General features: G+C 42.7%; 1 protein-coding gene across 1 annotated transcript in view; it reads right to left on the bottom strand.

Annotated features, from left to right (window-relative positions):
• Window positions 1–3301: 3301 nt before the first annotated feature.
• The window catches only part of LOC126279067 (astacin-like metalloendopeptidase), a 64871-nt gene continuing 41484 nt past the window's right edge, over window positions 3302–26688 (bottom strand). The window contains exons 3-5 of the mRNA XM_049979510.1: window positions 23996–24304; window positions 7604–7740; window positions 3302–3985 (exon numbers count right to left, since the gene is read on the bottom strand). Of these exons, the coding sequence (XP_049835467.1) occupies window positions 3893–3985; window positions 7604–7740; window positions 23996–24304 (539 nt within the window). The 3' untranslated portion in view covers window positions 3302–3892. The remainder of the gene's footprint in view (window positions 3986–7603; window positions 7741–23995; window positions 24305–26688) is intronic.

The following is a 26688-nucleotide window of genomic DNA, read 5'->3' as shown; positions in this document are numbered from 1 at the left end:
GTTGCCTAACCCTCAGGCACTAGAGCCACCAGGCTGATTGTTGAAATTTATGAAGGTACATTTGTTACATTCTCAACAAGAGTGCTTAGGTGCACCAAGAGTGTTTCCAAACTGGGGAGGCCCTTGAGGGAACATCCCTGTTTTATTCACACACATGTTAAAGTTGCATTCCTGTGTGGTCATGCCACAGGGTGCCAGAAAACAGGATAGCTGCAAACCCATAAGTACCCTCGACTGCTTCAGATCACATTCAAATTTTGTTGGAATAGTTTTGAATGGTCCCTACACCTGAATAGGTCGGGTGTCCACTATACGCAGGAGGTGGCTACATGGGTGGTAGGGGCTGTGTGGCATGGACTGGATGGTTTTTTAGGTTAGAGGGTCTTGGGAAAACACAACAAGGGCTTCAGTTACAAAGGGTGCAGGCCGAACACAGGACGAATGTAGCTGTGTAGCTGTGTTGGGAAAGTACCAGAGTGCCAAGCACTAATAGAAAGCATTGATGCCCAAATTGTTATAATCACTGAAAGCTGGCTTAAGACAGAGATGAGCTCAGCCGAAACTTTTGTCAAGAATGTAATGGTGTTGCAAAAGGATAGGCTAAACACGATTGGCGGTGGCATGTCTGTTGCTGTTAGAAGTAGTAATCTTATCACGAAATTGAAGTAGGTAGTTCGTGTGAGTTAGTGTGGGCAGAGCTCATTGTTGGCAACTAGAATAAAATAATAATTGGATCCTTTTACCGACCTCACAATTCAGATGATACAGTTGCTGAAAGGTTCAAAGAAAACTTGAGTTTGATTTCAAACATGTACCCGACTCATACAATTGTATTTGGTGGTGACTTTAATTATTTACTATTGGTGGGAATACATGTTTAATTCTGAAGGTATGCATAAAACATCATCTAAAATTGTGCTAAATGAATTCTCTGAAAATTATTTTAAGTAATTAGTTCATGGGTCCACGTGAATAGTAAACGGCTGTGAAAACACACTTGACCTCTTAGCAACAAAGAATCCTGAGTTAATAATGAGCATCAAAATGGATACAGTGATTAGTGAACACAGAGTTGTCATTATGAGATTGAATATTATAACTTACAAATCCTCCAAAAATAAATGAAAAATATACCTGTTCAAAAAAGCAGATAAAAATTCACTTGACACCTTCCTGAGAGACAATCTCCACTCATTCCAAATTAATAATATAAATGTAGACCAGATGTGGCTTGAATCCAAAGAAATAGTATTGGCAGCAATTGAGAGATTTATACCAAATAAACAAACGACAGAACTGATTCTCCTTGGTACAGAAAATGGGTCAGAACACTGTTGCAGAAACAACGAAACAAACATGCCAAATTTAAACATACGCAAAATCCCCAAGATTGGCAATCTTCTACAGAAGCTTGAAATTTAGCATGGACTTCAATGTGAAATGCTTCCAATAGTTTCCACCATGAAATTTTGTCTCACAAGCTAGCAATTTTGTCTCACAAGCTAGCAGAAAATACAAAGAGATTCTGGCCGTATGTGAAGTATGTTAGTGGCAAGAAACAATCAATGCCTTCTCTGCACAATAGCAATGGAGATACTATCAAAGACAGTGCTGCCAAAGCTAAGTTACTAAACACAGCCTTCTGAAAAGCCGTCACAAAAGAAGATGAAGTAAATATTCCAGAATTCGAATCAAGAACAGCTGCCAGCATGAGTAACGTAGAAGTAAATATCCTCAGAGTAGTGAAGCAACTTAAATCACTCAAGAAAAGCAAGTCTTCTGGTCCAGACTGTATGCCAATTAGGTTCCTTTCAGAGCATGCTGATGCATTAGCTCCAAACTTAACAATCATATATAACCATTCACTCGAGGAAAGATCCGTACCCAAAGACTGGACTGTCACACAGGTCACACCACTATTCAAGAAAGGTAGTAGGAGTAATCCACTAAATTATAGGCCCATATTCTTAACATCGATATGCAGCAGGATTTTGGATATTGTGTTCAAACATTATGAATTACCTCGAAGAAAACAGTCTATTGACACACAGTCAACATGGATTTAGAAAACATTGTTCTTGTTAAATGTAACTAGCTCTTTATTCGCATGAAATGTTGTGTGCTATTGACAAGGGATTTCAGACTGATTCTATATTCTGGATTTCCAGAAGGCTTTTGACATTGTTCCATACAAGTGGCTTGTAGTGAAATTGCGTGCTTATGGAATATCATCTCAGTTATGTGACTGTCAGAGGTGTCACAGTTTGTAGTGACTGACAGAAAGTCATTGAGTGCAACAGAAGTGATTTCTGGCATTTCGCATGGTAGTGTTATAGGCCCTTTGCTGTTCCTTATCTATATAAACAATTTGGGAGACAATCTGAGCAGCTGTCATTGGTTGTTTGCAAATGATGCTGTCATTTATCGACTAATAAAGTCACAGAAGATCAAAACAAAATGCAAAATGATTTGGAGAAGATATCTGAATGGTGCAAAAATTGGCAGTTGAACCTAAATAACGAAAAATGTAATGTCATCCACATGACTGGTAAAAGGAATCCATTAAACTTCGGTTACACGATAAATCAGTCAAATCAAAAGGCTGTAAATTCAACTAAATACCTAAGAGTTACAATTATAAGCAACTTAAACTGGAAGGAACACACAGAATATGTTGTGGGGAAGGCTAACCAAAGACTGCGTTTTATTGGCAGGACCCTTAGAAAATGTAACAGATCTACTAAGGAGACTGCCTACACTCTGCTTGTCCGTCCTCTTTTAGAATACTGTTGTGCAGTGTAGGATCCTTACCAGATAGGATTGATGGAGTACATCGAAAAAGTTCAAAGAAGGGCAGCATTTTTGTATTATCGCGAAATATGGGCGAGATTGTCACTGAAATGATACATGATTTGGCTGGACATAATTAAAACAAAGGTGTTTTTCGTTGCGACAGAAATCTTTTCAAGAAATTCTAACCACCAACTTTCCCCTCCAAATGTGAAAATATTTTGTTGACACCAACCTACATAGGAAGAAAGGATCATCACAGTAAAATAAGGGAAATCAGAGCTCATATGGACAGATATAGGTGTTCGTTCTTTCTGCATGCTATACAAGATTGGAATAATGGAGAATTGTGAAGGTGGTTCAATGAACCCTCTGCCAGGCACTTAAATGTGATTTGCAGAGTATCCATGTAGATGTACTAGTTTCAAGCTGTACATGAGAGCAAAAAGTAGGGTCGCACTGCACTCCAAAGGGATGTGGTCATGTTCGTTGGTGCTGCAGCCCCACAGAAGAGTTGAAACATCTGAGCATGTCAACAGTGTCAAAGCTTGTCCAGAAACTGTTGCTCATTCGAACTGTGAACCATCATTTTTGACCGCAAAATGTGTGTGAATCTATGCCCCAGAGAAAGGGTGGTTTCATTGACATTTATGCCACCCCCTGAGGCCTTTTTGCATTGATTCTGAGCCGCCACTCATAAGAAAATCACATAATTTCAATGCTTGATTTCATGGTTCTGATCTCCATCACAGAGAATTCAAAAGGTGGGGTGAAATGTGGGTAAGAGGGGGCTGTGATGACCACCTTGCCATGTGGCGTGTCCATGGTGGCATTGGCCAGAATTGTGGAGAAATGCGCCAATGTGACATCATTAATTCACGTAACAGTTTACATGAACTTCTGAGCCATGGCCTGTGGCGTGTATCGGTACCTTGCTGTTTGAAGTGTCGCCACGTCCGAGGGCATCATCATTACAGAGGAAAGTTGTAGGCGCCTTGGAGCCAATGGGACCTTTGTACCACAATGGGAGGCAATTACGGGGTTTCTAAAAAGTGATCCTTTAATTCTATTGCGCAGTGTAGTTTTGAAAATGTATCATGTGCTATTTTTCAGTACAGTGGTACAGTTTTCGTATCTTCTGTAAATCAATATCTGTGGGGGCCTTTCGTTGTCCCAGTTCCAAGTCTTCATTATGCTGCACAGAAGAAAATAGCTTTAATTAATAACTGGTCATGAAAAACTGTTCTGTTCTGATATGGATATAATTTATAATTTTCTTATAAGTACACAAATAATGGAAGGAGCAAAGGTAGAAATTTACTCTATAGTAGTTGAGTGGCACATGAACAAGACTGAAAATATTGCTAGGCTTCCAGATAATGACCTCTTTCAGAGCTAACTGGTACAAAATACACAAAGACATGGCTACATTTTCCCAGCTGAGTACATTGTACCAGCCCTTCAATTTGACTGGGTGAGGAGTAGGGTTAGGTAGATTGGTTGAGGGGAGAACGGAGGGGGAGGGGAAAGGGTGGAGTGGGGCTAGGAGGATAAAGGTTGCCTTATGACTGGGAGGAAAAGGCTGCTAGCAGATGGTATAGGAATTTGGTATCAATGGGCTCACCTTTGTGTGGAAAAGAGAGAGTTGTGTGTGATACACAATGATATTTAAGAATGAACTGGGAAGGGGAGATAGAACAGAGAAAGAGGGAGATTGCAAAGGGGAGGCTGCGAGTGATGGCGAATGGTGGTGGAGCTGGGTGTGAAGCAAAAGCTACAGGAAACTGAAGGCAAGAGGAACGTGGGATAGAAAGATGTGTTTATGGACAGTCCGTATTCCCATGGACTGGTATTGGTGATGGTGGTGGTGGAGATTGGGGGGGGGGGGGGGGGGGGGCACCTATGCTGGGATTAGGATGGTCCTTGATGGCAATGGAAAAGGATAGGTATTGCATCTGGACATAGGTGTGATTTAATGACTGCCCAGGATATTTTGTACATAGCACAGGACTGCTCCTTTGCAGCTGGTCTGTAAGGGAGGTGAGAGGGTTAGGGGCATATGGGCATACATGGGTATGGTATGGGAGCTCTAGGTTTAGGTCTGGATAGTAACACCTGTACGTTAAGGCCTTAGCAAGATTGCCAGCATCATGGGCAAGGGGATGGTCATCACTGCAGACATGCCGTTCATGGATGGCTAGGTGGTATGGGAGTGACTTTGTAGTATGGAAGGGATGACACTGTCCAAATGCAGGTACTATTGATGATTCTTGAACTTGGTATGGGCAAAAGTTTTTATACGATAACTGGAAATGTGGAGGTCAACTTCCAGGAAAATGGTATGCTGGGTTGAAAAGAATGAGACCATAGAGATATGAGAATAGGGCGTCTTGGTTCTGGGTCAAGATTATGAAGATATCATGAATCAACCTGGAGAAAATGATCTCGAGTGGCAAGGAAAGTCATCTCTAGATAAACAGGTAGGCATAGGTGGGTGTCCAAGACCATCCTGCAGGGTTGTTTTTAAATCTTCCCCCAAAAAAGTAGTAAATCATCAGGTGTTTAAGGAATGATGGGGAAGGTTTAGAATTGGTAGGACTTTGGGAGGTAAGACATCAGGAGAGATTTTTTTCAATAGTAACATGGCCATTCACAGGGTGACAGTGTGTAAGGAAGTGGTGTCAACATTAACGTGCAGGCATCCAGCTAGTAAAGGGGTTGGGTATGGCTGAGAAGCAGTGAAGGAAGTGGTTTGCATTTTTGCTGTGGGAGGCTAGGCAATTTGTTGGAGATGTTTATTAACAAGGATTGGAAGCACAGTAACCAGCAATAATGGGGTTCCTGGTGTTGTTAGGTTTATGGATTTTGGAAAGCATGCAGAATATGGGTATGCAGGAAGTAGTTAAAGTGAGGAGGGAGATGGATTTGGGAGGAGGATGGGGTGGGGGAGATATTCTGGGATTGGCCTGAGGATTTGAGTGGAGCTTGGAGGTTATGTCAGACTTCTCGGATGAGATCACTGCAGCAGGATTTCCAGGTGAAAGGATATCTTGTGTCAGGTAATCACTGTGTGTGATACAGTTGGTGCCTTTGTCTGCCAGAAGAATGATAAAACCAAGGTGTGTCTTAAGGTTATGGGTAGTTGTTCTTTCCTCTGCTGAGAGAACTGTATTTTGGGGAAGGATCCTAGGCAAGGAGGGTGAGGCCAGGTTGTGGAAATAAGGAATTTGTGGAAGGGAACCTTACCCATTTTCTCCAGAACAGCTTATTTTCCCACCCAGCAGACAGATCACTTTTAAATTGTCTATTTCCTCATTCCACAAGCTACTATGGAGAGTCTAAGAGAGTATAATTTAACCTGAGATGTTGGCAGATAACCTGTTGGTCAAGACATGTTCACTGCTATATCTCTCATCTTGCTGGCCAACTTTTTCTACTATTCATATTCAAAGTACAACCCCCATGGATGAATAAACTGATTACATTGATGTAGTGACCACTGTCACAAATAACATTCACTCCATGTTTTTGACGCATCTCTTTCTTCAGTATTACAGTAATGCAGTCATCTTTGCAATTCACTATACTAAATGTTTCAAAGTGAATATGGCACCCCTTTGAAATTCAGAAAATTAAGTACAGCTACACAAAAAGATTGTAAACATATATTGACTATATAATTATGTATAACGACAATAATGGATGTTCTTGGATGGAAAAATATGTAAAATAATGGAAAGATAACCACTTACCAACAAAGGATTCGGGTATGACACTCACGAACATGTAATAAAAAACAGTTAACACTATCTTTCAAACACTTGCTCTTTATCTAATAAGACTACACACGTGTACACTTTGGGTGTCTGTGTAGTTGTGTGTGTCGATACATCTACTCTTATTAAAAGAAAAGAGCAAGATCTTGAAACTAAATTGTTTTCTATTATGCTTTTCTGTGCACCACATATGAATCCTCGACAAGTAAGAGTTTACCTTTCCCTTATTTTGTGCAATTATGAATTACATTATGAGATTTAAATTGAAAACATAACAATAAAAATTATTGTAAAAATTACATGAAAGAAAAGACTAACATCTAATCACCATCTGCTGAAATGGAAAAATCGTATGAAAGGAAATAGATTTGGAAATTTTACATACTTTCTTTGTGAAAAGAAACAATCACATTGGAAACAGGAAAAACAGTAAAGAGAAGGTATTCCAGTTCTGGAGGAAAGAGCAAGTTGCCCCAGGCCCTGAACCAGAAGTAAAGTGCATGAAAGGAGCTGGCAGTAACATAACTGCTGTTGTCTTGCTACTCTGAAATTTGAGTTTTGGCTGTTATATATTACAGTTGCTTCATATCTGGTTTCAAGGTAGAACTTCTTTTCCCTTACATAGATGTACATCCCCCACTTAATTTTTCCAACTGATTAAGGTGCTGGCTAAAAGTTACACGGGCTTTATTTTTGTGCTGGGACAATGAGGCTGTATGTGTGTGTGTGTGTGTGTGTGTGTGTGTGTGTTGTAATTAGTTAGCTACAATATAGAGTTTCTTACACCTCATTTAAGTGACTGTTGACCCTTCAGTGCCTCAGTCATGTCTTGAATGGTTGCCTTTACACCTAGTATTACTGTATTTTATTTTATTTATTTTATTTAATTCATTCTATATACCTGCTTCATTTGCTGCTGTTTTAGCGATTGGTAAGGGTGCTCCTGTTTCACACTACATAATAATATAGAATTTGTACAACCTGATCAAGAATCACTTCAGTTATGTAAAGCATGCTATAAAATCAGGTTACAGTACCTTAGCAACAATTGTTGGTAACTTTCCATCCTTTGAAAATGCAGTACGAGGATAATGCATGATGCTGCTGTAGTCATATGGTAACCCAAAAGTTGTAAACTCAGGTTCTTTAGCCTTTATAAAATCAGGATGGTAAGCTGTAACAAAATTAATATTTTCTAATAGTTTTTTGAACAGTTCTAATCTATTACATTTGGATGAGCTCAATCGTTTTTGCAAGTGTGTGAAAAATAAACAGTTCAGCAAATAAGTAGTTCACTCACATCTGAATATTTAATCAGTGGTATTATGCTGAAGAAATTCAGCCCTACACTTCATGGAAAAGAATGATTGAATCAGCCAGATGAGTACACCGCCAACCTAATAATAATACATTGTTTCCCTTTTGACTTACATGATTGCACCATATTGTTACAGCATAGATTTTACACATCTTTTACAGCTACTCAGAGGTGAATATTATCAGATTATCATGTACAGTTAGACAGTCCTATAGTTATGAGCTGACAGCCTTTTGAGATATGAATGTTGCTCAGTGTGTTTGATAAAGTTAACAACAGACAAATGTGAGTGGCAGGATAAGGACATTAACTGGAATTCATCAGCATGCTGTGAAAATCCTATATCATGAGTCTGGCCTTGTGATGTCAAGAGCTGTCCTGCTGCACAGTGCATCCACACTGAAGGCATCAACAAAATCAATTATATGAATGTGAGGTGTCTATTCTTTTGGGCACATCCAAAAGAACAGATACCACACATTCATTTGCCAAATTACAACCCCCCCCCCCCTCCACCCCCATCACCAAATTGCAAGAACTTCATTTTTCAGCAGTCATTGACATTATGAAAAGACGACTAGCTTTCGCTTTATTTTCTTTTTTGTGACAACATTCTCTTACCCCATGCGTTGCAGATACACTGCAGCAGCAACGTGCAATGAATGGTGTGCTCTGAAGAGACCTGGTATCTCTTACTGTATATTACTCCAGCAACTGCACTCTAAATTACCATCTGTTCTACTGTATAGCATGGACAAGCTTCTAATGTTCACGATATGTGATGAGGTATGGACATACAGGGCTTATTGTTGTCTAACAATAATGGAAATTCCCTGATAGAAAAATACATAAAACAAAGGAAAGGGCAACCACTCACCTATAGAGAACCAATGTGTGAAATATAAAAGCACGTAACAGGAAATACTATTCACACCGTAATGTGAACAGGGTTGCCTGTTACGTGTTTCTATCTTTACACATCAGTCCCCTATAGATGAGTTAATAACCTCTTCATTATTTTAGACAATGGTGTTTATCACTGTACCCATCACTGTTTGTTTATTTTCAATACATATTTATAATAGTTGCAACAAATCATTCGAAGAACGACAGCATTTTCATGGTATTCTTTCCCAGTCATCAGGCTATCACAAGCTGTTCTTTGTCCAAATTTAATAAATCAGACTTACTCTCTGCTAAGCTATTCACAGTGGTTTCCACAGTGTAGATGTAGTTATTGATTTGCTAGTATGTCACACATGGATGTAGTTGTTTCTGCAAATCATGTGGTAAGAATTTTCTAATAACCAGAGAGAATCCAAGAAAATCGTGGTTTTTGAGCCCAAGGAAGCCAGCAATTTAGCTTAATTTGCAAGTTTTATGAACCAGACTTGTGAGCACTCCAATGTGAAACATGTCGATTAGTTTGTAAACGTAATGCATTTTCTCAGTGAAATTAATCTTCGCTAATTTATTATGCATCACTGGAAGTTAAATACAAGCTGTTGGGATTATCAAATGTTTGTTGAAGGACATTTACAGTATGTGAAAGTGTAACACACTCCATATTTGATGAAGACATCTCAGAAAAAGTTTTATTAATTTGGTTTACAAAAAAATTCATAAAAATAGTGACTAGATGATTAAATAATTAAATACAACTAGTGAAGCCCTTCTAACAGAAGAACAATGTGGTTTAAAAGAGCTTGTTCATGCTCTGATTACATGTTTGTGCTAGAGCAGTTGATTTAACAAAGAAATTAATACACCTAATAACATCCTTGTTAGTCATAGATTATGAAAGGCATATGATTGTATTATCAGTACTAAATTATGGAAATTAATGGAAGTTAAAAGATAATCCCAATATTTGATAAAGTAATCCAAGCCATATATAGTAAAAGTTGGGACCAGCCAAGTTAACAGCAAGAGCAAAGTGGTCATAAATCAGAAAGTAAAACAAGGATGCTTCAATAATATTTAATAGACAGGGCGGAGAAAAACTGTCACATGAAATTTTAACCCTTGGTAGCTGATGCCAGTAGAAAGCAAAAATAACTAATGCTGTGTAGGCCAATAACATACCATTTTTAAACTATAAAAACTTGGTGCCACACAACCCAGTTGGAAATGGGATTGCCCTGTTGCCATTCGTTGGTTGACAAGCAGCGCTACAGTTGTCAGTTCACACACACAAACGTCCCTCCATCGTCACTACCCCAACGTGATATGCTCACGTGTTGAATAGGTCTTGCTGTTTGTCTCCACCTCACGTCAGAGCCATTCACACACAAGCTTCGCTTTGGAGCACACACACATCACCTGCAATTTAGTCATACAGTAAGCATGGTGGCACAGTATTCATTTGAAGAACAATGAGATACGGTTTTTGTTTATGGACTCGCCGATGGTACTGCGCATGAAGCTTGACGGTTCTATGAGGAACGGTACCCCAACATGCCACCCGCACACACAAACGTTTACAGCAATTCACCAGCGACTTGGTGAAACAGGCTCTTTACCAGGATATCATGGTGATGCTGATCTTGAACATGACAGGATGCTGCATTTGAAGAGACTGTTCTCGAGTGCTTTGAGGAAGCACCTATGGCAAGTACTTGAGCGGCTGGACATGACTTGGGGGTCACTCATCGGTTAGTCTGGAAGGTTTTGAGGAATGGCAGCCAGCACCCATTTAGTTTCCAGTCTGTCCAAGACATACATCCTGTGGCATATTATGATCGCAGGCTAGGGTTTTTCCAGAGATTTCTGCAACATGCTGTATGAGATCCCAACCTTCCCATCATTGTGTTGCTTACTGATGAGTGCACCTTCCATCGGGATGGCCTTTACAACACTTGAAACGTTCATTATTGGGCAAGGGGAAACCTCACATCACGTACATCCACAGACACTATAAATGATTTTTACATATGGTTACACATGTGGTTGCAGCATGATGGAGCACACGCACATAACAGTCTAGCTGTGTGAGGTTATTTAAAGGAACTCTTGGATGGCCAGTTAATTGGCAGAGATGCTCATAGGGCGTGGCCCCCAAATTCACCAGACCTGATGCCATCGGCCTTTTTCCTATGGGGATTCTTCAAGTTTCTAGTTCAACCAACCGGATGCAAACCACCTAGAAACGAAGACAAATTAATGGGTTGCATTCAACATGCTGCAAAATCACATGATGGCAATGCCAGGAATCTTTGAAAGAGTTCAGAAAACCATTGTTCGACATTACCCAGCTTGTGGCATGTGAAAGGATCGCCAGTTTCACCACCTGTTTTAAGTAAAGAATGTCCTAGCTACAAAAAAGGTCCTTTTCAGGGCCTACACAATTTGCAAAAGCCTTTCTGTTCTCAAACTAACAGCTGTTTATGGGTTTGTTCCCAGTACGTCTTATCCTGAAACTACAATGAATGAGTCAAGACCCTGGTGGATTCACCCACAGGCCCCCAGTGTGGAAGGCTGGTGAGCTACCACCGAGTGTGCAGGCGTCCTTGGATACCTCATGATCTCTGGCAGGCAAAGCATTCACGGTCATACATTGTCCAGAGAATCAGGTAACAGGCCAATCCTGTGGCCAATCGGAGCACGTGGCGATAAGTTTCTGTAGTTTTAAAATTGTGCATTCTCCACCTATACAACATTCGTAATTTTGGTTCCTACTGGCATCAGTTATCTAGGGTTAAAATTTCGTAACACAAATTTTCTCCAGCCTGTTGACATAGATGCAGTCACATAGGAGTAGGAAATTACTCTGATAAATAATTCCCAAGGTTTCTAGTGTTCAAGGAGGATTCTCATGTTGAAACAAAGCAAATTGTAACTGGTCCCAAACATGTTCAATTAGGTACGGTCACCAGATGCAGCAGACCATTCAGTTTGGTTGATTTCTGGATCCTGGAGAAATGTTTTTGTGAGGTGGTTGTGGCGTGTTTATGCATGATTGTTGCAAAGGATAAACATCTCGTTGAAATGTTGACTGTACGGCTGAAAAACTAAGTTAAAAGATCCTGTCTTGAGACTATAAGGTTTCAAATTACTTTTAATTGTGGTGAGAGACATGTACATTTGTACATGATACTGGCCCAAAACATGACTGAGCCACCTCCCTGCTGAACCTATGAGACTGCATGCTTGAGACATGCAATGATACCTGGCTGCCTCTACACTCTTCTACAATGATCATCAGACAAATGCTAGTATCAACAACAAGAGAATCTCATGGCATTGTTCCAGGGTCCATTCTGTGCTTTCCCTTGGCCACCTCCTCCAAGCATCAGCAAGTCAGGGGTTTTGGGTTACTTCTATTGGATGCCTATGGGCCAAACTGCTCATGTGGAGATGGATGCATATTGTATAGGCAGACACAGCTTTTCCAGTTGTCTTCTAAAAGGCGATGTGCACTCTCCTTGAGGTACCTATGCACCAGGATTTGTAAGTAGCAGTCATCAGTTAGAGTTATTGACCCAAGTCAACCTATATGAGGCACACATTCAATTACCCATCCGGACAGCTGAGTGTGCCATTTTGGGACACGGGGAGGTTACCCTAACTCAGACTGAGTCCGCCTCATATATTAATGATGAGCTGGTGAGCTAACCAGTATGGATGTAGTTTTTGGGCAGTTTTCCACATTCCAATACATGAATACTGGGATAGTACCCACATCTGGCCTCAGATACATGCTACACAAACATTTAGATAATGTTCTCACATTTGTACATAAGGTTTACTCTAGCTGCACAGAGATGGGCTACACAAATTCAATTATGGGTGATGAATAACAGATTGATTATCATTGGTGATTAGTCTCTTCAAATGCACATTGTTTGTGGGTTTGCATATCATGATAGTAGTTGGTTGTTCTTATATGTAATGATCTATTGTGAAAGAGGTTTCTGATCAGCAGAAACATACACTGTCCATGCATACAGTTCAAATACTGATTTTATTGTTGCATTTAAGTGATTTCAGCGCAGTAATTACAGTGGTAGCATGAACAAACTACTATAAAGAACAAATGTGGATTTGATCAGTCAGTTGTGAGCCGGAAATGTTAAGTAGTATTCACTGGACATGCAGTTGTAGTGTGTCAGTGTTGTTGTGGCACAAATCGCAATGAAGCAACATCTCTAAATCAAGTATTCAAGACATCCTCCAGAATGTTTTGAGAACAGAAAAGTTTGTGCGAAATTTATGCCACAAACCTTGACTCCCAGAGGGGTGTTGTGATGGGGGTAGGGGGGGACAGAATGCTGCCACAAATTGAGAGAAATATAAAAGTCAGACAATTCTTTAAAAAAGTTATCATGGGTGATGTGATTAGTGGTTATCAGTATCCTGGGGAGTGGGAGTCACTTGTGTGTGTGTGTGTGTGTGTGTGTGTGTGTGTGTGTGTGTGTGTGTGTGTGTAGGAGGCCAGGCACAGAGTGTGAGGAGTGGTCCAGGATGCCTGGAGGAATTAACAACACAGCAATATCTGTAATAACATTTATTTTCCAGGATGAGTTTACAAAATAACAAAGTATCTCTGTGCATCAGACAGCTGACAGGAGTAAGACTGAGCTGCGAAGAAGTGCCGATGAGACATAACATTGAGGCCACAGGCCACTGGCTGCAGCTGTGTGCTGTGCCAGACGTAGTGTGGGGATTGGTAGGCATTGCCTCTCCAGACTTTTTGTGGTGCAGTATGACTCACACCTCAGTTCTCTCATAGATAGCCTAACACGCAATCAGGTGAGAACAGCCAACTGTGCATAGCCCAGGACATCGGGTTTCGTGAAGACTAGGCTCTGGTCATCCACCTTGGAATGACCATGACTGCTGTGGTGGTGTGTTGGGGCTTATGGGCGCTCAACATCGAGGTCATCAGCGCCCTGACACACATTAAAAGGAACGAACATGGACAGACCTAAGAAAACTAAAGTACACACTCAAAGAAAGCAGGAAAAGAAGGAAAATGCTACATAAGAAAGTAAAACCTAAGGAAAGGGGAAACATAGCAACAAGAATGTCACAGGAAATTGTTATTGGCTGGCCACTTACATAAAATATGGGCTAGCTTGTCACACAGTGAGCAAATTAAAATCCTCTCCCTAAAATCTTTGTAAAAACATTTGACATGTCACAGAACTTTAAAACTTTAGCCACATTCGTCCGAGTGTTGCCTAAAAGAGATGGCAGGTCCGCTGGCAAGTAAGCTGCGGCCTGCTGGTCAGAAAATAAATTGCAATCCAATAAAACGTGGCGCACAGTGAACTGGACGCCGCAAGCACCACACATTGCAGGGCCCTCTCGCCGGAGCAGGAAGCCAAGCGTCATAGGGCTGTGGCCTATTCGAAGCCGAGTGAGGAGAACCTCGTCCCGTCGATGGGGCTGAAAGGAAGTACACCACACATGCGTTGTGGTCTTGACTATACGGAGCTTATTGTCAGTCACTTCCAGCCACTCATCCTCCCACCGACGCATAACCCGTGAGCTCAACAGCGAGGTGAGTGCGTGCAAGGGGATAGCACACTGAGATACTTGTGGGGCGAGACACGCCTCCTTGGCTGCAAGATCTGCCCTTTCATTCCCAGCAATGCCGACATGCCCCGAAACCCAGCAGAAAGCTACAACCTTCCCCAGTCACTGTAGTCGGAGGAGGGCATCCTGGATGGTCTGGACAGTTTTGTCTGCAGAATACAAACGTTGCAATAAGTGAAGAGCACTGAGTGAATCGGAACAGACAAGAAATTTAGGAGAGGAAGAATGTCTCATGCGCTCCAGTGCCCGCTAGATTGCAGACACTTCTACATCAATGACAGCGAAAGTCTGAGGCAGGCGGACCTTGAAGACACGATCTGGAAAAACAACTGAGCAACCAACAGAATCCCCTTGTTTCGACCCATCCGTAAAAACAGCTACATAGTCGTGGTGCTCAGATAAAATGGCAGAAAATGCTGCATTAAAAATGGTGGCAGGAGTGCAATCTCTCTTGTACTGCAATAAATCTAAAATCACTCCGGGCCTCTTCAGTAACCAGGGTGGCAGGCGGTTAAAACCCTGGATTTGGGGGTGCACAGACTCCACACCGAGGGACTCTAGTACACGTTCCACACAGATCCCAAACGTCAACGTAGCCCGGGGACGGAGGGAAAAAAGGCAGTCCAGAGGTGGATGGGCAACAAGATGGTGAGCAGGCGAACTGGGAGCTGCAAGAAACTTACAAGCCTGGCGCACCAGCAGGAGCTGCCGCCGGATGGTAAGTGGCGGTTCCCCAGCCTCAGCACTGAGGTTGGGTATGGGACTGGTCCAATAAGCACCCGTGGCCAGTCGAATCCTAGCATGGTGAATAGCATCAAGGATCTGCAAATAAGAAGGCCTCGCTGACCCATATACTGTACACCCATAGTCCAACCGTGAACGCACGAAAGCTCTGTAAAACTGAAGGAGACACGCCCTGTCTGCTCCCCAAGACCTGTGGCTGAGGCGCTTGAGGATATTGAGTGCCTTCAGGGTTCTGACTTTCAAGTCACGTAGTTGTGGCAGCCATGACAACCTAGAGTCAAAAATTAGGCCCAGAAACCGCACTGTGTCTCTAAAATGTAGGAAAGTATCCCCCATATGCAAGGCAGGCAAAGTAAAAAGACGACGAGAACGATTAAAATGAACACAAACACACTTATCGGCAGAGAACCGAAAACCCGTCTTTGCAGCCCACTCCTCTAGCTGCCGCACTGTTAGCTGCAATTGACAGCTCACGGTTGCAACACTGGAGGAGGAACAGAAAACAGCAAAGTCGTCCACAAATAAGGAGCACTGTACTGGACTCCTCACTGTAGACGTTATACTGTTGATGGCTATGGCAAAGAGGGTAACGCTTAAAACGCTGCCCTGGGGGACACCGTTCTCTTGCTCAAAGCGATCAGACAGTGTGTTACCAACGCGGGTCCGAAAAAACCGCTGAGACAGGAAAGACCGAATGAAAATCAGGGGGCAGCCACGAAAGCCCCATTGATGCAGTTGTGCAAGAATACAGTATCTCCAAGTAGTATCATATGCCTTACTGATATCAAAGAAGACACCAATACAGTGATGCTGACAGAGAAAAGCCTGCTGAATAGCCATCTCTAGGAGGGTCATGTTGTCGACCGTGGACCGAAATTTTCGGAATCCACACTGAAAGCGGCTAAGGAGCTGTCTGGTCTCTAACAGCCAGACCAGACGCCGGTTAACCATCCATTCCAGGGTCTTACCGACACAGCTCGTCAAGGAGAGACTACAATAACTACTGGGACATGTGCAGTCCTTTCCCGGTTTGAGGAGAGGGATGAGGATTGCCTCCCGCCACGAGGTGGGGAACACTCCTGTCTGCCATATGAGATTAAAACATTTGAAGAGGATTTTCTTTGACGCTGCTGGCAGATGTCCAAGCATGGTGTACCGGATGCGGTCATAACCTGGAGCAGTGTCAGAAGTCTTACTAAGAGCCGATTCAAGTTCCCACATGGAGAAAGGGGAGTTGTACGCCTCAGAACTGTTCGACCAAAAGTCCAAGTTCGCTCTTTCGACAGTCGCACGGTAGCGACGAAACGCTGGATCCTGATTTGCAGTGGCAGTACTTTGTGCAAAATGCTCTGCCAGCTTCTGAGCAATGGCTCTGGGTGTCGTTTGGAGGCATCCCTAGTTCAGGGGCAGCAGCTATTGGTAAACGGCTATGTTTACCGGAAATCCGCCGAATGGCTTCCCATACTTTTGTGGAACAAGTGGAATGGTTGATGGAGTCCAGGAACGCCTGCCATGACCTTTTATTGCTCTCTTTAATGACACGGCGTGCCCTGGCTCTCACAATTCGAAAGGCGGTAAGATTGACCACTGTTGGACGGCATTTAAATCGGCGAAAAGCCGCACGCCTGTCCCAGATGGCTGAACGGCACTCTTCTGTCCACCAAGGCACAAAGCGCCGCTTAAGAGTGCCAGAAGACTGTGGTATGAACAGGTCAGCAGCGTGATGAATCACAAGCCTGATGTGATCCACCCATTCTTGGATGCTATTGTGATGGTCAAAGACAGCCAACCGAGTGAACAGTGGCCAGTTAGCCCTGCCAATTATCCATGATGGTGGCCGCTGCTCCAGCAATACCCCATCCAGGAGATGAATGCGGATAGGGAAGTGATCGCTGGAATGAAGGTCGTCAATGACCTCCCAGTGAACAGAGTCGGTGAGGGTTGGAGAGCAGAAAGATAGGTCAATGGCTGAGAATGACCCTGTAGCAGGAGAGAAATGAGTCGGAGTACCTGTGTTGAGGATGCACAACACTTGTGATGTTAGGAGGCTCTCCAAAATTCGACCTCGAGCGCAAAGAGAAGTGGAGCCCCACAGGACATTATGTGCATTGAAGTCTCCCAGGGGGAGAAATGGGCGGGGGAGTTGGTCGATAAGATCTGTGAGAGCGTCTAAGGTCATTGCATCCAGAGGGGGTAAATAAAGGGAGCAAACAGTAAGCCTCCGAGATGAGTGAATTTCAACTGCAACTGCTTGCAGGTCAGTATCCAGGGGGAGAGCAGAGGAGTGGTGGTCATTATTGACAAACACAGCGACTCCGCCTTTGGCCCTTTCTCCAGTCAGGTCATCTTTGCGATATGATGTATAGCCCCTTATTACAGGAGCATCAGATGGTTTGAAATGCGTTTCCTGTAAACACAAGCATAGAGGGCGTTGCCGTGCTAGGAAGTGCAGTTCCTCCACATGTGCCCGGAATCCATTCATGTTTCATTGTATAATGGGAGCCATCTATCAGGGTGGGAGTACCTTCATTCTCACTTTCTGTTGGGGAGGAGAGCCCACAACAGATGGAGGCTCAGTTTTGGGGCGAGATGAGTGCCCCAGTCTGACATCAACCTCCATCGGCTCTGAAGAGGAGTCAAGAGAGATGTCAGAGAGAATGACATCCACATCAGCAGACTGTAGAATGTCAGTCTCCTTTAGCGGGCGAGTCTTCACCTTTGTCTTTGGCTTCGATTTTCTGGCCTGAGGCGGCATTGGTGCCAAAACCTCAGAAGCAGTATGGGGTGTAGCAGCGCTGGGCAATGCACAAGACTGGATCCAGGAAGGGGCAGGAAGTTCCATGGCGTCAGCTACCACGGCCTGGTCAGAAGGCCGGGGGGGTGGGGGGGGGGGGAGGGGGGGGGGGAGCAGCAGGCTTCACAGGAACGGCAGCAGCACACGTACATTGACAAACGCAGGTGCTAGTGCTGACAGTAGCAACCTCCATTTGTGTAGTGGCATTGGATTTCAACACTGGCTGTTTGAGAATGGAAGAAAAGGAAGCAGCGAACGTGGGCGGCTGCATGGACTTGTAAATTTTCTTCGCCTCATCATACGAGAGGCGTTTTGTAGTTTTAAGTTCCTGGATCTTCCGTTCCTCAAGGAAAACTCTGCAGTCCCTACTCCACACAGGGTGATCCCCAGAGCAGTTGACACACTTAGGAGGAGAGGAGCAGCCAACTCCCTCATGGGTGGCTTTACCACATTTCCCGCAAGTGGCTTCCCTTCTACAGCCGAGAGTAGTGTGTCCAAAGTGTTGGCATTTAAAACACCGCATGGGGTTGGGGTAATAAGGCCGTACACTGAGACGAAGGAAACTGGCCTTCACATGCTCTGGCAATTTGGTGGTGTTAAATGTAAGGATAAACGAGTCAGTCTTTACGAGAGTACCATCCACCCGTTTCATAATGTGTTGCACGTTGACAATTCCTTCCCGGGACCATTCAGCCTTCAGTTCGTCTTGGGGAATGTCAACGAGATCTCGGCAAGTCACAACACCCTTGCTGTAGTTCAAGGTGTTGTGAAATTCAGTCTATATCGCAAACTCCCCAAGAAATTGCGCCTTCTGAAGATTCTGGGCTTGCTGGAAGCTAGATGTTTCAACCAACAAGGTGCCATTTCGCAAGCGCTTTACAGATTTGAGAGTGCCAGCAATGCCTTCTAAGCCCTTCTGGATATAAAATGGTGAAACTTTCGTGAAACTCCCATCTTTTCTTTTAATTACAAGAAACACATTCGGCGAAGCAGCATGCGTTCTGTTACGACTACCTGAATCAGGAGGACTGGCTACACGAGCCCTCTTGTTAGAAGAGTCCACCTAGACAGAGCCCCGCGTGCCTAGGTAAGCCTTATACAACTGAGGTGCAGCAGGTTCCCAAGAGGTTGCCCGCTAACAACTGTTCCACCTCAACAGCCATGTATCTCATTGGCGCGCAGCACACCTTGAGATTGAGGGGTTGTTTATAGAGGTTTATTCCATCCTCGCGTACCGGGCAGCCAAGCCAGATTCCCACTCCCTGAGACACACAACATTCCACCGCCGCACCGCACGGTGGTCGTTGAAGCATGCCCAGAGCTTACGGTGACAGGGGACTGGCGGCACTTACCAGTCCCCAGCTCGGGAACCCCGGGGTCGCCAACCCCGTACCCAGGAAATGAATGCTGAGCCCCTGGGGGCACCATGACTGCAGTAGATTTTCACAAGTCAGCTATAAGGCTATGCAAGTGCACAGTGCCTGGACAGTGTGGATATGACAGCATACAGACCACCCACAATTGACCCTCAGTGTGCAGCAACAGTGGACCACAGCTGTGATTTGCATTAGGTTGGCTGTGTCTTGGTGTTGAAGGCTGCAAGTGGGTATTGGGCAGACCACCATTGATCAGCTTGTCATGGTTTCACTGAATCTCAATAGACCATCACTCTCTCTGGTTCTAATGAAATGGACAGAATGGCAGCAGGACTGAATGTGTTTTTGAGCTCTGAAAGCCTCATTATTTAAAGAGCTGAGCCTGCACCTATGACACAGTGGTTCTGGCTGCATCATTAAATTTGCACTCATTTATTGGTCCTTGTCAGCACTCCTTGCCTAACTATGGTAAGTCTGTAATTAGTCTGGTTTGAAGAGCTTGAGTCTTTCAGCAACATTTGGCTACTGCAGTGGTGTCCTGGTGCTGAAGTTATGGCTTGTTGTTTCATACTACCCTGTTATGTGGCACAGAAGTGTTTGCACTTCTGCTTCCATTGCTCAGAGATTATGTGGCAATGCTCATCTGGTGCCCAACCTTCTACTACATTGGCAAAATGCCTTGTTGACATACCAATTGACTCACTGCCCCGAGCTAGCCCCCTCACCTCTGAGCTGGCTGGGTAGAACTTTAAAACATTTAGGTATGTACAACGAAATTATACAGCAGCATAACAATACAAACCTACCACAAAATGACAGATTGCAGAAATTTGCACAAAGGGTGAACGCTTTCATGACATAACTAACATTTAATCCAATGTGATATGCAAGTTGAAAAATATCCCAAAGAAGGATTTATCTGACAGTTTCACCTGGTTGTATGAATGTTCTATGCATTAGATTCAATTGGGGGAGACTATTTAGAACATGTGAAGCATCAAAATCACCATCTTAACTTTCTCCTCCTATTTTTTTCTTTTTTAATCTAGTCTCAGTTCTTTCTGGACTGACATGGTATACTAAGCAAATCATGTAGGTAGTGAAAAATATTTTTTGAGCAGTTTAGTAATCTAAAGGCTATAAGTTCTTCTTAACAAGTGGCACATAGCTTTAGACTGGGATGACAATGATTGTAATACTAGCACATACAAATGGCTTATCATTACTAAACATTATTCATGTTTTGCTTAGTCACTCAATCTGGAATGTACTGGTTGTTGAAAATTTCAGTGTTTCCAGACAAAAAAGGGCTAGTTGTGAATGTTCCAAAAATGTATGATTTGGTACAACAGTCCTATGTGAATGAAGCTGTCATTCAAAACAAAAAATAATATTAAAAAGATATGCAAACATTACATGTGTTACAAGTAATTTTAACAGAGTCATTTACAGAGCATTGTCTCCAGCTAAACAGGCCATGTAAAAAAAAAGGTTGCAGCATTTATGAAATGATAAACTGGAATATGTAAAAGCTTCAGCAACATAAACATGGTAACTTACAAGCTCAAAATGTAGCAAAAACTGTACTGACCTGTTTTAGCAAAAATATGGAAATTCATTCAGTATGAAATTAATTTTCATAAAAATGTAGGTGTATCTGTAAACAAAAGTAATCAGTTACAGTTTTCTCATAGATTCCACGAGAGATAAATGCACAACTTCATGCTTCACAAAATATTATGTCACTTCCACCATCAGTTTCCTTCACATTGATAATAATACCATGGCAGTTTTGTGTTTGGGTGAAAGGGGGGAGGAGGGGAGAGAGAAAATCCATAAAATTCTGTTTATGTAAAGTCATGTTACATTGAATATTTTCAATTTGAAACTTCTGCCATGCAAGTGACTCATGTTTTTCTCAGCAGTTATTGTTATTGTGAAACAGATTATTTGTGGCCCAAAAATACTCTTCTTCTTCTTCTTCTTCTTCTTCTTCTTCTTCCTCTTCCATTGTGGTGCGCGTAACCAAAGGGTTGAGCACCCCTGCTGCATACATTCAATATCCCTTGTTAGTTTTACCTTTATTTGAACCACTTTGAAATCTTATTAAGCTCTACCTACACATTAGTGCAGACTTTTTAAGATAGTACTTTCCTATATGTAACTGCATCATCTAAAAAAAGTCTGAGGTTACTTTGGGGGAAAAAAGCATATTTGTGCTGTCAACTTTAAAATTACATGTTTATTCTTTACCACTTTTGATTATTACACAGGAGAAAAACAGTGTTCCTCCATCATACATTTTTGTCAAATATGACACAGCCTTCCTGTAAAGGTGATTGTAACAATCAAAACCGGTAGATAATAAACATACAGTTGTATAGCTGATAGTACAAATATGCTTTTGTCATATTATTTAACAGCTTTAGAGAGTCACCTACGAAAAGCTCTGAGATTACTGTTAATATTGTCTGACAGGTCACCCAGAGTGCCAATATACTTTCCTGGAGCAAGCCTAAAGTTACTTCTATATCTGTTGATGATTCACCATCCCAGATAACATGCTGCATCTTCCCTACCAAGAGAGCTTGAATTCATTCAACCTCCTATATTCACTATATTGACTAATTACCATACTAATGTTTATTTTCAATAATAAACATTAGTATGGTAATTAGTCAATTGCTTTTTGGAAGAAATATGGCATGCACCTGATTGCATAAATCCATGGCCTTCACGATATCATGCAAAAAAAGTGCGAGTTTGGTTTTGTATGACCAATTTGTTTCAAAATCCAAGCTGGGTAGCAAGGATGGAATCATTCTGTTCTAGATAAATAATTGCATTTGAGCTCCAAATATGTTTTAAGATTCAAAACTGAGGTGCAAAAGTCATGGGATAGAGATATACACACATACAGATGGCAGTACTGTTGCATACAAAAGGTATAAAAGGGCAGTGCATTGGTGGAGCTGTCCTTTGTAATCAAGTGATTTGTATGAAAAGTTGTCTGACTTGATCACAGCCACATGACAGGACTTAACAGACGTTGAATGCAGGACACTCCATTTTGGAAATCATTAGGGACTTCAATATTCCAAGATCCACAGTGTAAAGAGAGTGCCAAGAACACCAAATTTCAGGCATTACTTCTCACCATAGACAACACAGTAACCAATGGCCTTCACCTAATGACCAAGAGCAATGGCATTTGCATAGAGTTGTCAAAGCAAACAGACAAGTAACAATGGGTGAAATAAAAGCATAAATCAATGTGGGACACATGACAAACATATCTGTGAATACAGTGTTGTGAAATTTGGCATTCATGGGCTATGGCAGCAGATGAATGATGCAGGCACTTTTGTTAACAACACGACATCACCTGCAACACCTCTCCTAGGCTCATGACCATATCAGTTGGATCCTAGATGAGTAGAATACAATGGCCTGGTGGAATGAGTCCCAATTGTGGTTGGTAAGAGCTGATGATAAGATTCAAGTGTGGCACAGATTCCACAAAACCAAGTTGTCTACAACGTGCCGTGCAAGGTGGTGGTGGCCCCATAATGGCGAGTGCTGTGTTTAAATGAAATGGACTAGGTCCTCTGCCCTGTTCAATTACTTGGAGACCATTTGCAGCCATTCATGGGCTCCATGTTCACAAATAATAGTGGAATTTTTATGGATGACAATGCACAATTTAACCGGGCCACAGATATTTGTGACTGGTTTGAAGAACATACTGGACAGTTCGAGCAAACGATTTGGCCACCCAGATTGCCTAACATGAATCCCATCGAATATTATGGGACATAATCAAGAGGTTATATTATGCACAGAATCCCGCATCAGCAACTCTCTCACATTTGTGGGTGACTTTAGAGGCAGCACGGCTCAATATTTCAGCAGAAGGCTTCCAGTGCCTTGCTGAGTCCATGCCGCATCAAGTTGCTGCAGTATGTTGGGAAAAAGGAAGTCAGACACAATATGAGGAGGTATCCCATGACTTTTGTCATCACTCTGACACAATAATATGATGTATTCAATGACTTCTGTCACCACAGTGTATATAGCAGATCAATCTCAAGCATTCTGGGTGGTAGTTTTTGAATCTTTGCCGCTTCCCTTCTTTTGACAGATGTGACTTGTGCTTTCTTCCAATGTTGGGAACACTTTTTTGTGCAAATTATTTCCTGTCCATATAACAGTATATATGGGCTAACTAAGCTGTAAATTCTGTATTGTGCTTAACAGGGATTACATTAGGCATTGGTGTTTTGTTTAGTTTAAGTGGTTCAGCTGTTTTCAATGCCACTGACAGTGATATCTATTCCACTTGTCTTTCCAGTTGCATTGTAATTCTACTGGGGAAGTGCTTCCATATTGTCCTTTTCAAAGGAACCATATAAACAGAGTTCAGCATTTCTGCTTTTGTTTCATTACCCAATATTTCAGTTCCTATGTCGTCTATGTGCACCTGGACAATTTTTTGTGTATGTATGGAGTAATGAGGAACAGTTTTAGCAGCTAAATTAGAGTACAACTATTGCATAATATGTTACAGATAAAATTTCAGGACACATTTATGTGTGATAGTTTTGTAATACATTTTGCTAGCTGTGCAATAGTTTAATATAACAATTTTAAACCTTACCCTTATCCATATTTTCCCAGTAAATCTTCACAAAATCGTCTCTGTCAGGTCTTGCTTGCTCATGAAGTAAACCCAGTACATGTAGAAGTTCATGCTGAATTGTTCCCATCTGGTCAAAACACTCTGGGGACTGTAAATTCAATGTATGAGCTTGAGCTGTTGCACGATAACCAACCACTGAATAACAACCATCTCTCTTTTTTGTCAAGAAAATATATTGCTTCTGCTTCTCCTGCTTTGTGAACTTGACACATGTTTTGTTTTCAATACTCTCCATGGCTTCAGTAACCATATTTTCTTCCTTCTTTGCTAAAACAAAGTATTACATGTAATTTATTATTTAGCTTTGTGGTGAGCACGAGTAGATTCAAAAGAGAATAATTTTGTATGAGAGTTCTGGTATAAGGTAAATACTCTGGATTAAAGGAGACCACTCGCCAAAAAGCAGAAGTGTTGAGCTGTTGACAGGCACACACAAAAAAGAAAGAAAACCCACATGATGCTGGTTGTACACACAATGTCAGTGCTGCAGTTGAGCAGGTGGAATACAGAGGGAGTGAGCTGGGAGGCAGGCAGAGAGGCTGGGGGTGAGTGGCTAGTGGCTTGGAGGGAGGTAGTCAATTTACCAGTTGGGAATGTGGGAGAGAGGGGTGTGAGGTGCACAGGCTCACAGGCTAGGCACATGATGCACAGTTGTCAGAGCCAGGAGGGAGGGGGGGGGGGGGGGGGGGCATGCTGAAGCTGACGTATGGAGGAAGGGGAAACTGTTAGGTGGAGGGTCTGGAGACAGTGTTTTACTGGAGATGAATATGTTGCAAGTATAACTCTCATCTGCATAGTTCAGAGAAGCTGGTAGTGGTATGAAGGATCCAGATTGCCCAGGTTATGAAGCAGCCACTGAAATTGAGCCTGTTATGTTTACCTGGATGTTGTGCTACCAGGTGGTCAATTCTGTTATTGGCAACAGTTTGGTGGTGGCCACTCATTCTGGTGGACAGCAGTTTGGCAGCCATGCCGACATAAAAAGCTACGAAGTGTTTGCAGCAGAGTTAGTATATGACATGGCTGCTTTCACAGGTTGCCCAGCCTATGATGAGGTAGGATAAGCCTGTGACAGGACTGGAATAGAAAGCATTGGGTGAGTGAACTGGGCAGGTCTTGCACCTTTGTCTTCCATAGAGATATGATCCCTGTGACAGTGGGTTGTGAGTGGAAATGACATAGAAATGGACTAAGAAGTTAGGATGTTATGTAGGTTGTGTGGGCAGTGGAGCACCAGTTTAGGAGGGATGGGAAGGAACTTGGGTAGAATGTCCTTCATTTCAGGGCATGATGAGAGATAATGAAAGCCCTGACGAAGGATATGGTTCAGTTTTCCCAGTTCTGGGTGATTCTGGGTGATGAGGGAAGCACTCCTTTGTAGCTGATTCTTGAGGGTGGTGGGAGATAGCAAGTTTGTGAGGATAAAATATGGGAAATCTCAGTTTGGACTAGGTTTGGGGGATAGTGCCTGTCTGTGAAGGCCCTTCAGAAGTCTTTGATAATACTGGACAAAGGAATTCTCATCACTGCAGACACATTGTCCAAGAATGACCAGGTCATATGGGAAGGACTTTGTGGTGTGGAAGGGATGGCAGTTGTTGAAATGCAGGTACTGTTGGCGTTCAGTGTGTTTAATGTTGACGGATGTGGGGGTGGAGCCATCATGGAGATGAAGGTCAACATCCAGGAAGTGGCAAGTTGGGTTGAGGAGGACCTTGTGAAGTGGGTGGAGGAGAAGGTGCTGAGGTTTCCCTTTCCTCCATTCTGTTACCTCCCGCCAAATCACATCCCCACGAAATTTTCAGCATGCACCACTGCCCCAACGGCTTTGACAACTGTGCTTCACATGCCTAGCTGCCTAGCCTGTGCACCCTCCCCCCCCCCCCCCCCCCTCCTTCCTGCATTCCCAGTTGGCAAACAGGATGCCTCCCTCTGAGCCAACCAGCAACCCCCCCCCCCCTTCCCACATCCCCCATCCCCCTGAGTTCACAATCCAACGCAATCCAAACTCCAGTCGAGCCCACCTGCCATAATGCAGCACTGGCACTGTGTGCACAACCGGTGCCCTATGTAGAGCCATAGGTGTGTGAGTGTGGGGAGGTGGAGTATGTGTGCTTTTTCTTTGTGTATTCGTACTTTTGCTCAAAAGCTAGCAAGTTTTCTTTCTTTTTTTGTGTATGCTTGTTAATGACTCAATGCTTCTGATTTCTGGTGAGTGGTCTGCTTTCCTCAAATACTTACAACTGAATTCAAAGAGAGTGAGGTGAGTTTTATTGCTCTTGTGACCTGACTATATTGAGTTGTCATGTTGGGTCAAGTATGTGTGGTGAATATGGGAAAGTGAGGGAGAGGAAAGTACTGAGAAAGAGAGATAGTACAGGATGTGGATATGAATATGATAAAGAAAAAGTTCACTCTGCTGCTGATACAACATTGACGCACACTGTAATTTAACAGGACTAGATTTTCAAATGAGAGTAGGTGATAAGTGCTTATACTAAAGTACTCAACGAACTGTATTTTTTATGTTGTATATTGATGGTTTTACTTTTGTGCCACATATATTAATCACTGTTTAACATCACCTGAGAATTTAATGAATTGCAGTACAAAGTTCATCATTTCACTCCTTGTGAAAAATTATGATTCTG

Source organism: Schistocerca gregaria, chromosome 1, assembly GCF_023897955.1.
Source record: "Schistocerca gregaria isolate iqSchGreg1 chromosome 1, iqSchGreg1.2, whole genome shotgun sequence".
NCBI lineage: Eukaryota > Metazoa > Arthropoda > Insecta > Orthoptera > Acrididae > Schistocerca > Schistocerca gregaria.
Note: the sequence above shows the minus strand (reverse complement) of the source record. Positions and strands in the feature narration are given on the sequence as shown.